At 41.4% G+C, this 12,805-nt stretch overlaps 1 protein-coding gene across 1 annotated transcript in view; it reads left to right on the forward strand.

The window, feature by feature from the left end:
* The first annotated feature begins 10,150 nt into the window (after positions 1-10,150).
* The window catches only part of LOC148031515 (uncharacterized), a 28,109-nt gene continuing 25,454 nt past the window's right edge, over positions 10,151-12,805 (forward strand). The window contains exons 1-2 of the mRNA XM_087685035.1: positions 10,151-10,893; positions 11,221-11,725. Coding sequence (XP_087541161.1) covers positions 10,403-10,893; positions 11,221-11,725 — 996 coding nt within the window. The 5' untranslated portion in view covers positions 10,151-10,402. The remainder of the gene's footprint in view (positions 10,894-11,220; positions 11,726-12,805) is intronic.

A 12,805-nucleotide genomic window follows, 5' to 3' on the forward strand; every position in this document is an offset into this window, starting at 1 on the left:
GAAAAGAAAAGAGACAAGGTGAGGAATCATGACATCTCACCCAATGCCCAATCGGAAAGCGAGCTGTGCAATAAGTGTCTGGAATCTCAGAGTCCAAGATATCTAGGAGGCAAGTGATCACGCAGCTCTATACAATAGAGCAATCCAGGACAACTTATGAGTGCAAGGCTATGCATCATCATCATTAGAGTAGCACATAGCATCAGCGTGGCACATACAAGACAACGAAGAGCATCCAAACTCTCTAGAGTCAATCACTAAAAGAGGGCCAGCATCCCAAACACAAGTCAAACGGGGTCTCAAGACAGTATGCGGCCTCAACAAACCGGAAGACTGACATACGGCTATAGAATCAGCCATAAAGTGCACTGAGCGTGCATCAAGAGGCATGAGAGGTGTCTGCGTGTCTCATAAAAGATAGCTTGACGGCTGCATAGAACCTGCTAGGCCTCCAAATCCCAAAACTTGTAAGCCGTAAAGTCACCATCTCCGTAACCAAGGAGAGGACATCTGTGTGACATAGGCTCATGTGGCATATTGACAGTGGCCTGGCAGCCAAATATCCTCAAGTGATCATAGGAGGGTCCCATACCACTCCATGCCTCATGCGTTGTAATACCATCCAAAGTCAACCACGACGTCCTGTTAACCAAGTAGACTGCCGTCATAAGGGTCTCAACCCAAAAGCCATAAGACAATCTAGTTGTGGTAAGCATACCAGCAACCTTCGTCTGTAAGGTCAGGCACATGCCATGAGCAATTCCATAATATCGTGGGCATAAGAAGTGAATGCCATACTGCTAACAATAGGACTGAAAGCTGGGAGAGAAAGCATAATTCGCATAATCCATCTGCAAGCATCTAGGCCTGCTACCAGCAAAATCCATAAACCTGTTAAGTGTAACTGCGGCATCCTCATCCCGTACCAAGGGGAAAGCCCAAACACAGTGGGTAGCATGATCCACAAAGGTCACAAAATGCGAAGCTCCACCAAGTGACTCGGAAGGCATAGGTCCATATACTGCAACATGGACAAGATCTAGAGGAGCATGCCTCACATGATCGCCATAAGCCATGGAGGCTCTGCAAGGACCAAGAGTACAAGAAGGGCAAGCATCAAGATCTGCATGTGACATAGCAAGCAACAAAGTCATATGAGACATGATCTCCATCTCTCTGTGGTGCATATGGCCGAGGCGGTAATGCCATAACAATGCATGTGGTATCCTAATAACTACAACCATAGAATCTCCCACATGAGAGACATGCACTGGGTAATGAGAACCATCTCTAGAACCTTTGGCCAAAACCAAGCAACCACGACAGATCTTCCATGACCTATCCTGAAGAGAAACAGAGTAACCTGTATCATGCAACTGACATACGGAGATCAAGCTCTTGCTGAGCATGGGAACATGTAAAACATCCATGAGCATAAGAGAAGTCCCATCAGGCAAAGCACGGTGTATGTCCCCTATACCAGCAATGGCATAAGACTACTCAAGGCCCAAGTCAAGACATCTGTCAACCTCCCTGTAAGAAGAGAACCATGCTCTATGAGGGGTAGCATGATGAGATGCCAAACAATCCAAAATCCAAGCATATGCAAAGTTCTGATCACTGAGAAAGTAAGTTGTATGGAAACTAGATGACATGAGTACATGCTCTACTGCATCATGATGGGTAACCGCATGTACCTCACCACTAGTAACAATGGTAACACCCACTGCATCTGCTATATCTCTGACTCTCTGCTCAATGCAAGTCCGTCTCTGCCTCTGCTGCTCTCTAATCCGGGCTCTCTAATCCGTCTAAAGCATTTTCTTTTAACATGCCCAAGCTTCCCACAATGGAAGCAAACAACATCGAAAGAAGTAGAATCTATAGAAGACGATGAGGAATCCAAGTCATCAAGAATAGGGGTATCCATATCCATGAAACTCGAAGAATCTAGGGCTGTCTCAACATAGGGAACCTACTCATCAAGATGACTATCGACATAAGCACATGGCAGAAGCATGCAGCTGCAAGGTCTCATCCATCCGTTACGAAGAGGGGAACATAGAGGCATCAAGCAAAGATGCATAAGATGCAAAAGCTCCCACATGAACAAGAGTCATAGACAAATGCATGACATAACCAGCCACAATAGTGTAGAAGCCAAGACATCTGTTAAAAGAGCATGTTGCTTGCAACCATAAAATCAGCCCATAACCATACGCAGACGCATAGCTCTGTAGTACATCATGCCATCGAGGAACATCTAAGTCAAACCAAGACCAGCAAAGCGGCAATAAATCCTACAAGAGACAAACTCCAGGAAAAGCCCAAACATCTATACGACAACATTCAAAGAAGCAGCTCTGAAAGGTATGTGACGGTAGACCATGTGCATAGACGGGCAAGCATACATAACATCTGCTCTCTAAGATGCACGGACAACAAGAGCCCAACTAGCATAGAGGCTAGGTAACAAAGGAGCATAAAAGCCATAACTACAGCCCAAGCACTGGCAAGTCCACTGATCAACCAAGTAGCCCACAAAAAATCCAAGAACCAGGTGAGCTATCAAAGCTCAAGATCCAACCGCCAAGACAATGGAGCAATCACTGCTCAAACATAAGTCTACATCACCCAAACATCTAAGATCCAAGAAGATATCAACGGAGCATCATAGGCCAAATAGCATCCAAGTTGCATATGGAATAAGCCAACCAATGTCAAACTGCTCAAGGGAATACTCAAATGAGTGTCGAGATGAGGCTCAAACAATTGCCACCCACAACCAACCAAAAAGCATTCACCAAGACATCATAGCCCGCACTGGGTAGCCTAGGCATAAACCATCTTATGACAGTGAAATGCCCGCTGCAAGGAAGTGATAGTGAACCATAAAATTGAGCTCTCATATCAGCTCAAAACAATTTCGGAGCATAGAAGAACCATGTGGCATCGTCCAAATGTGTGAATACATCAACCCAAGTAGCCAGGAGCACCCCGTATGCAATAGGCATAACCTGGCAAAGCATTAAATAACTTTAGCTCTAAAGTTTCCAATAGCATATAAGCTCTGTAAACTAAGCAAAATAGTGCTCAAATAAAGCTCAAATCAATGGCCAAAGCATAGCCATACATTCCCTGACATAGAGGCACCATCTGAGCATGATCGGGCATCAAATGCCAAGACCTGTAAGCATAAAATTGAAGTAACAGGTGGCTGCCCTGTTTTGGACAGATTTGGGACTGCTCAAAACAGTCAATGGTTGGCTGAGGTAAATCATCTCCAAATGTATCTCACATAAGAGGCATAACATCCACAAGTGATTCGGTACCAATAGACATCAGTAGAAGCATCACATAAGCCATAGGCATACAAATATAGCAGTCTCAAACCTGAAATCTGTTGCAAAATATTTTGTCATCAAAATTTGGCAAATCTGGCATCACCATCGCGTCCGCAGCATGCTAAAACCCCAACTTAGACTCTTACATTGCCTGAATTGCGTTCTGAATGCCCAAGATATGACAAAAAGAGTGATTTTTGAGCCATTTTTGTAAACATACGCAAATAAAACGTGAGCATGCTGCTGTACTAGAGGGGCCAAATCAGGGTGGGTAGGGGCTAAGCAAGAGCCCAATGAAGGCCTACAATAGGCCTACACAAGCCTAGGACAAGTCCAAGCAAGAGGTGAAGAGAACAAGCTTCAATGATGGAAGCTATGGTTTGCCTCTTCATGAAACCCTGTTGTTCATGTCAAAGAATGGCTGAGAATTGAGTGAGAAGCAAGCTCTCATACCTCATGTAGATGCTAGGAAGAGCTCGCGAAGGAGTGGCTCTGATACCAGTTGAAAGGGATGCAAGAGACATGGGAGAGAAGAGTACACACAATGTAGGTGTTGTCAACAATGTTATGACAACCTTATTGCACTTTCATATATATATAAATAAAGAATATGGGCGGTCACTATACACAGGCACGCCCAAGGGCCTTTTACCCCAATAGGGAATTTATTGGCTCAGAGTCCCTCTAAGCTTCCCTGAGCCTCAGGAGCCGACCTACATAACAGGGGCACTTATCACTCAGCCCTTTTCCCTCTCAGGTGCTCAAGTGATCAAAAATAAAAAACACCTATCTCCCTCGAGAGCATAGGACCCCCACTCGCAAGTGAGTTTTTCCACACTCCGCAGAGTGTTAGGGAGCATTAGGTTGGGGACCCCAAATGTCCTAAAGCATCAAAATCCACAACTCGTTTTTCTATGCAAGCACGGAATCATAAGAGCCATAATTCATCATTCACAAATCCAAAAGCAATCATAACCATAAGACATTTTTAACACAATTGTCAATGTATGCGATGCATGGAATCTATCCCCTCCATCAATTCCATGTTCCTTCCTAAAAAGCAAGTGATAATACTAACATGTTTTTGTAAGTTTAAGTAAGTTCTAACTAATTGTTAACCTTTTCTTATGTACTAACCTGATTATCTCCATTTGGCCATCCAACATGATTACGGGTATGACCGCAACCTCGGTTTGTTGTAGAATAACCGGTTCTTTGGGTTGAATGGATTCGGGGGTAACTTCCACTTGTGCTTCAGCTTCATGTTGAGTTTCCTTAGCATCGGCTACTTCCTTGCGTTGGGGAGCTCTTCGAGCATGACCTCGCCCAACATCTCAACGTCTCTTGGGAGGCATGGAAGAAGCTTAATGGATTTGAGCAGCGCTTTCATGTAGGTGTGGAGAGAGAGCCTCGCCTATTTGCAGCATAGCTTCGTCATGTCAATAGCAAAGAGACTTTTGCATGGGTTGTTGTGCTCTTTGACATGACGCTCTACCCTTGTTTATATAGTAATCAGGGGGGAGTAAAGAGAACATTTGTTTTTAGCATTTTTTATTACATCATTGATGATAAAGAGAGAACACTTGCTTTTAGCATTTTCAATGACATCATTGATGATGTCAAGGAGGGGGCTCCATTTTTGGAATGTGAAGATAAAAATTTACGAACATACGAGTGAGCACTATGCGTCGCAGCATTGGGCAACGTCTCTTCAAGGCATAGACCTTGGCATCTTGGCCTTGGCATACTTGGCAACGGGCTACGAAGGCTTTGTTGGTGCCGTTGGCTGCACGTGAGAAGCTCCCACTTTGGGAAACCCCCAATAATGCTATAATATATGCTTAGAAACCATTATTTGAACCGAATAATGCTACCTAGTTCAAGGTCAATTGAGATTTTTGAGCTCAAGTAAAAAAGTGAATTGTAGAGTCTATTCTTAAGAAATTAGTATGCCCACTGGGTTGAGATTACCTATGCTAGTCATCATCTTATGTTGAATGCTGAGCAGCACCATAAAGACAATTCAATGTGACCTGACCTACTATGAAACAAACATAAAGACACTTCAATATGACCCCACCTACTAGTGTGAAACAACCTCCCTTCCATCCATCATTCTCTCAAGAAACCTTGACTCACAACTAGAGTTGTAATATAACCCTCTCTTGGAAAAAATTGTGCATGAAGAGAAATGATATATTTCTAGCTACTTTGAGGGACCCTCGTTGCTTTCTAATATCATTATATACCTCTATGTCCTAGCAAGCAACAAAACTCTTGATCTAGATCCCTTGTAAACTTGCAATGTATCTCCAGTTTTACGATTAGTGGCTCCCTAAGTCTTAACACTTCCAACCCTTGTATACAAATAAATCTAGTTACCTTCATGTACATAGCATTAATTGTTTATTTCCAACATATCACATACATAGACAAACTATTGCGAACTTGTTTACCCCTACATTGCTAGGAAACTATGCAATTCTTCTTCTATGGGGGAGGAGAAACAAATAGTAAATGAATTCCATATGATACCTTGCAAAAGTAAATCCTCACATTGGCTTGTTTAGGATTTTCTTTACTCATTCACTTAGACATTCTCACGTGTAAATACCTTATGTTATGTGTAGATCGCAAGGTAAGGACCAACTGCCATTAGAGATACAATGAACAAATAAAAATTGTGTTCGCCATGGAGCGATAGCAAGAGTTTAATCTTTTATTGACAACATAGGGTATTGAAGTTCTAAATTTTTGACTATTGAATAATATTGAAAAGTTCATCAAGATGAACAACACGACAAGAAGATTGGTGGAGCAATATGGCCTCACTGCATATGTAAAAGCAATTTGTGGACCAACCTAACTGAAAATCTTTGTAGAGTTCATTAGAACAACCCAGACTTCAGGGTTGGCTTAGGCCAAGAGAAGCAGAAATAAAATCTGACTTGAAAGGAGAGACCAATTAGAAAAATAAATAGGAAGAAAACATCTTAAAGTGAAGGAGAATGTTGAAATCAAGGCTAAAATCAAGGAATCTGAGTTCAAGCCATGGACCTTGCACGAGCCAAAGAGCATGAGGACACCCTTGCAGTTTTATGGATGTCTTTTGAAGAAGACATGAAAAGGAAAGAGGAGTCCTCAATACATTGATATGAAGCAAAATTGGCTAAAAGCAAGCAAAGAGTACCCTAGGGCAAGAAAGGAAAAGATGGTAGGATAATCTTCCATTGGTATAGTCCAAAGTGACATGCATAAGCTCTTGACAACTATTTAAGTGATATAAAGTGAAGTGAGACCGAACAAAGAAAAGAAAATCTAAAGAAGAAACAATGTCACATCTGGGGCAATTCTCTAAGTTGAGCACTAACTCTTGGGACTATCCTAACAACACAAACCACACCCTAGGAAGCCTCTCTACTTTAGAAAACTTGTGTGAGGGGCTAATGTAGGAAAAGGCTCAAGTATCTAGATATGATGAGAGCTATAGACACTATTTGAAGAAGAAAGCGTAAAGCGCCAAACGTACATACATTAGTCTACCCAAAAGCTCCTATAAATGCAAGCATGACTAGGTGAAACAAAAGAGGAGTTTGAAGAATCAAGAGCCAAGGTGCTAGGCATAGGGGAATTGTAGAAGAAACATGAAGAAGCTAGGAGAATATTAGTTGAGTTAATAGTCTCTTTTGATGCATGGCCTACTGGCACATAGCAGGATGGAGCAGCTTGGTAATATAGGATAATAGACACCGTTCTTGAATACTGCCTCACATTTTCTTTATTGCTGTCACTTGCCCCTCCCAAAAAGAAGAGAGACAACTCTAAATGTAAGATATAATGCCTCTCCAACGAATGTAAATGGTTATTTTTTAATGATTATTTTCAACTTTGAAAATAATTGCTTTAGAAGCTTGAAGCTTTTTCCAAGTAGGTTTGTGAATGATCTCTTGCTTCAATATGACATAAACATTTCCATTAACTCTATTAATGATCTTTTGTCAAGATAAGCATATATGCGTACCCTATGATAGAGTAGCTAGAGAATAAGATCTTGCAAATGTAGATGTTGATGGAGGGATGGAAAAATCCTTTTTTTTGGCATTAGTGTATTAATGGAAACTTAATGGTCAATAAATGGAACCATTTCAATTGATGATTGAAGTTGGTATTGGTATTTAGTAATGGTACTATTGCCTTTTTTCATATTTCGAATTCCTTGTTAAATTTGATTGTGATGTCTACAATAATTGATATTTCTTTTTCACTTCTTCAATGTTTCATGTCTTTGAAGTCATGGTATGTTGACAATTGGCCAAAAGAGGTAATACTTTCTTACCTAAAAGGCATTTTGCAAAGCCTTATTTAATAAGGGTTTTTGAAGCCATGGTATGTTGACTTCAATGTTTCATGTTTTTGAAGTCATGGTACGTTGACAATTGGTCAAAAGAGGGAATACTTTAGTACATAAAAGGCATTTGGCACTGCCTCGTTTAATAAGGGTTGAAATATATCAACTCAAGGTTGGGGGAGGTGACTTTTACCTAACAATGACTTGCTATTGATGTTAGATTTGACCATTCAAGTTGATTTCTTCATGGTGCAAAATTCAGCCCCACAAAGCATAATATTAGGCTTGGGGATCTAATTTGTGGGGTCATTGTAGGGTTTGATTACATGCTAAGAGTGCCACATCAAAACAGGAGTATGGAGGGGAGAAGATTTTCGTTCTATGAAAAGGATGGTGGCACTACTTTCTTAGTTTCACATGCGAGAAACATAGTTTCAAAGAGGGAAGAAAGATTTCCTTCTCTGAAAAGGATGGTAGCACTATTTTCTTAGTTTCATGTGTGAGAAACATACCTTACATGAGCACACTCAAAGTCCTTATTTTCAAAGGTGGAAATGATAGATTGCATAGGTTTTACATCACCTATTAAATATTTTGGCCACACTTAATAGTCTTCATCATCATGGCAATTTATAAGAAAATCATATAGAAAGTATCGTGACTCTATTTTCTAAAAAATCTAGAAAATAGGGCACTTTTCTAGAAAATAGAGGCATGATACTAAAAATTGGGTGAAATGGGTCCCAACCATTGGCTACTAAAGAATCATTTATTGAGCTCTTTAGTACCAAATACAAAGCATCTATTATATCATGAGAATATGATCCTACAAAAAACTTTGCATCCATAGCTCAACTACAACCAACAATCCAAGTCTTCCACAAAAGTTACACATTTTATAGTGATAAATTGCACTGTAACAGTTAAAATTAACTATCCTTAACTAAAGATATACCTCCCCCTCAACTTATTTGAGATGACCATTGTGATGCTTTAACTTTGTGTATTTTACAAAGTTTCTATCAATAGTATGATGATAATTATTATTAAACCTTCTTTTGGTAGCATAAATATAAAAAAGTAAATTTATACAATAGACTATACAAAAGTGAAAATGTGTGAGAGAGGGGGGGGGGGGGGGAGAGGAGGGGGGAGAGGGGGGGAGATTAGCATCTTCTTAGGTCAAAATCAACCTACGAGACAAAACCATGTACAATGTTGATTGTCACTAGACATCCAAGTGTGATGTGCCAAAAGACAGTGCTATATTGTGAAAAGAAGTTAATGTGATGTATAAGACAAAATAATGCCCATGTAGGGATAAAATAGGAGGATCAAGTAGTACATGTCTAGCTGCATGGCTAAATGATATATAGATATCTAGTTTCACCCAATGAGGATCGGTGGGACATGGCACCTATTTGTGCCTTTGAAAATTGTTCATATTTGTTGGTGATTCTGTTACATGTCACTTGATTGTCTCGCATTGCTAAATGAAAATATTTGGACCATTTCAATGTTGTTATGTCATGTGATACTTATGTTTTCTATTTTTAGGCTTCCATAAAAAGCCAGTTGGGCATAGGCATGTAGGAGGCCACCAAAAAAAGGCAAGTGGGGGCTAGTGCACAAGTCCCCATTAACCTCTTTGTATTCCTCTAATTGTTTCCAATATGCCATTAAAGCACTTGCATGTGATGTGATATTAATCCCCACACAAAACATAAAAAAACATTATTACTAGCCCCCTTATCATAAGTTAACAAATGTTCTAGACTGAAGAACAGTGTTGGGGGAAGGGTTACGGGCTAACGACTGTGGTTAATAACCATTCTTTTCAAAATAGATGTCTTGCACACATGATGTCGTGAAGCTTGAACTCGTACATCATTAATTATCACGACTTACTAACAATAACCCTATCTTATGCATATGCTCAAGCTAGGTAATGGACAGATGGTGCAATCTTTGCATGACACATTAGCCGATTTATAAATATTTGAATAAAATAGTTGACTCACAGCATTTCAACCTTTAATGAGGCTTTTCTCCATCGTCTTTGTCCTTGTTACGCATCATTGAAAAGTGTCTAGGCTTTAGACAGTGCCGAGATATTCAGGAGATGCCTTAGAACACCTTTGCATAGGCCCTTTTCTCAACTGCCTAACACGCCCTACTCTAGATTCCCACCCAGCACATGATGCTCAATTTGAAACAAGCACGGGCAATTGGATAATTTTATTAGCAAAGTCACAAGGGCGTACAACAATGGCTAGCATTGCTTTTGGTGAGTTTCAAAAAGGAACTGGGGGAGAGTCCCCCTACCCATTCCTAAGGTGCACAGTGCAAGAGCACTCTCCCCCACCCATTCCTAAGGTGCACAGTGCAAGAGCACTAGTGTTAGGACGAGTGAAGGGGTCAATATTGGTGATTTCTAGAGTTAGCAACAGTAGGGTCAGTTGACCGTGGTTAACGATCCATTGTCGCGGTGGTACGAACAGCAGTTGATGCGACACGAGTGTTGACCAGCATGAGTGTCTGTTGATTCACGGTCTTCTACAGCAAGAAGAAGAAGAAGAAGAAGGGAGGGAGGAGGAAGACGAGGACCCTAAACCCTATCCCAGCATGAGATGCTACAGAGCTCGAAGCAGGAGGAGGAGGAGGAAGGGGACCTAGCAGACCCAAGGAGGAGAAACAGGTAAAACCAGAGATGGTGCACAAGTGCCCACACGGCGAGGACCGGCCTGGGTCGCCTTGGGACTATGCACTCGTTGCAGCCGCAGGCCTGGCAGCACTGCCGTTCATTGGGGCCAACGTTGTGATCGCCACACGCATGCGGCGGCGGCCGTACATCATAGCACAGGGCGGCACCCCCCTCATCCTGCTGAGCTCTGCCTCCAGCTTCCTGTGGCTTCTCTCCACATTTGTCACCACCCGGGGGCACATCCCACGCAACGACTTCGGCGTCCTCCATGCCTGCATCCTCTGGGACTTCTGGCTCCGCCTTGCCTTTGGATTGTGCCTCTGGCTTGTCTCCATCATCCTCCGGCTCTACCGGCTCTACCTTCTGGGGGTCTCCTCACCTGCTGCTTCCTCTGACAAAGCTCACCGTACTTGGACCCTTCACCTCCCCCTACTTTGGGCTCCTACCTTGATCCTCATTGGCACTGCCACAGCATTACATGCCAACCACACTTCTGGGTAAGTCTCTGCTCCTTCCATGATGATTTCTGCATTTTCTCTGAAAATTTCATGTATATGTTTCAATATATGGATCCCGGGAAAATCATATAGCTCATCCTTTTCGTGATAAAATGATAGCAAACGTTGACAGGTACACCCAGTGTATACTGAATAGGTTTTGCTTGTGATAGAATCATGTGATTATGTCGAAGAATATTGTCTATTTCCAATAGTTTCCTGTATTTCTCTGCGGTCTGTTGATGGTTTCCATTATTATGGTCATATTTCATCCTTGTCATGATGCTTTCTTCCTTTTAACAAGAACCCATCCTGATGATATTGCAGGGACAATATTTGTGCGCACTGTCACATAAGCAAAGCCTGGAAATGGATATCTTTCGCAATCTTGACTAAGATCTACTTGTTGATCTTATTATTCCTTCTTTTGAAGTTGAGGAACTGCAAAGACTACATGGTTGCTTCAGAATTCAAATGCACCAGCGAGTTTTCCTTGAGGTTGCTTTTGTGCACTCTCCTCTATATTGTTACAATTGTGACAGGCAGTGATAAGGCCATTGCTGGACGATGCTTTGTGTCATTCTGTGTGTGTTGTCTTGTGTATGTTCACTTTTGGGTCCGCATGGGATTGCCAGTATACCTCTACCTTTTCAAGGGTGAGCCACAGTTGGATAGCTTTGAAGAGGAACTACTTTGCTGTGGGGCAGAGTGCTTCAATAGAATTCACTCACCCTCATCCTGTTCTCCAGAAAGAGTTTTCTTTCCAGCTCAGGGTGCTGATTGGATCTTGAGGGCAACCAGTGCTGCAGTGGTTGAACTCTCAGAATGCAAGGTACACAACGCATGATCATGTGGCTGTGATAATCAGTAAACTGCATCACAAATTGGGTCTGCTCCTACATAGGCTTTTCAATTTCTTGAGAAAATTTGTTATGCCTCTCCAGTGTGAAATGTGATGCATGTGAAGAGGAGATATATTTCCCCAGGATTACTGCATGTTCATTTTATTGAAAATTGCAGTACATTTCCATTCTGAACATTACCTGGCATGTCTTCTGGAATGTGTTGCCCAACTTTGAATAGCAAGTAAATCAAGGATACTAGTTTGGGACATCTTTTCTGAAGGCAACAGGCTCCACTTAGTGAAATTTGTCAAACAAGTTCCCACTGCTTGCAAGACAACGAAGGGCAGAAAAGAGGCAGGGGACTTTCACATAATTGTAATCCTAGTCAAAACAATAGATTATTTTCAAATCATTAGTTAGACTTCAGCTTGTTCCCTACTGCAATAGCCTAAAGTCTTTTTGCAGCTAGTTTGCAACTTCTGATACTTGACTGACTTGGCCAAACCAGACAATGTTACTCTTAACACAAACCAAGCTTCCTAAGTGAACTTCTACCATATAATTTAACACAGACCAAGTTTCCAAAGTGAACTTTTATAAGATCACCATGGGTAGTCAAAACAACAGATTATGTTGGAGATCAGATAGATTTCAACTTGTTCTTAAGTGCTATTGCTTAGACTACTGGGTTGACAGATCAATCTGGAAACCCACAGCAAATGACAGGTTAGCCAACACATTTTTCATATTATTGGTGCTCCTTATGCAATCCGGCAATTCTATACCTATTGTTTTCTGGAGGACAAGGAATACCTTAGTTGCCAAACTTTCTTGTTAGGCATGTCACGAATCGCATGGTGGGGGGACTTGCTTGAGTTGTTATGTCAAATACACACCATATACACAAGAGGAAGCTTACTGAAGAATAGAAGAGGAAAGATGGAGGCCAAAACATTTTCTTGCTAGTTTCTTCTTATTCTTTTATACACAATGCAACATACACAAAGTATAGACAAGATACAACATAAAGAAAAATGGTATACTAAGTGAAACAGTGCATAACTAAC

The sequence above is a fragment of the Lygodium microphyllum genome, chromosome 9 (genome assembly GCF_053477565.2).
Source record: "Lygodium microphyllum isolate KBCC chromosome 9, Lygodium_microphyllum_v1.1.10, whole genome shotgun sequence".
NCBI lineage: Eukaryota > Viridiplantae > Streptophyta > Polypodiopsida > Schizaeales > Lygodiaceae > Lygodium > Lygodium microphyllum.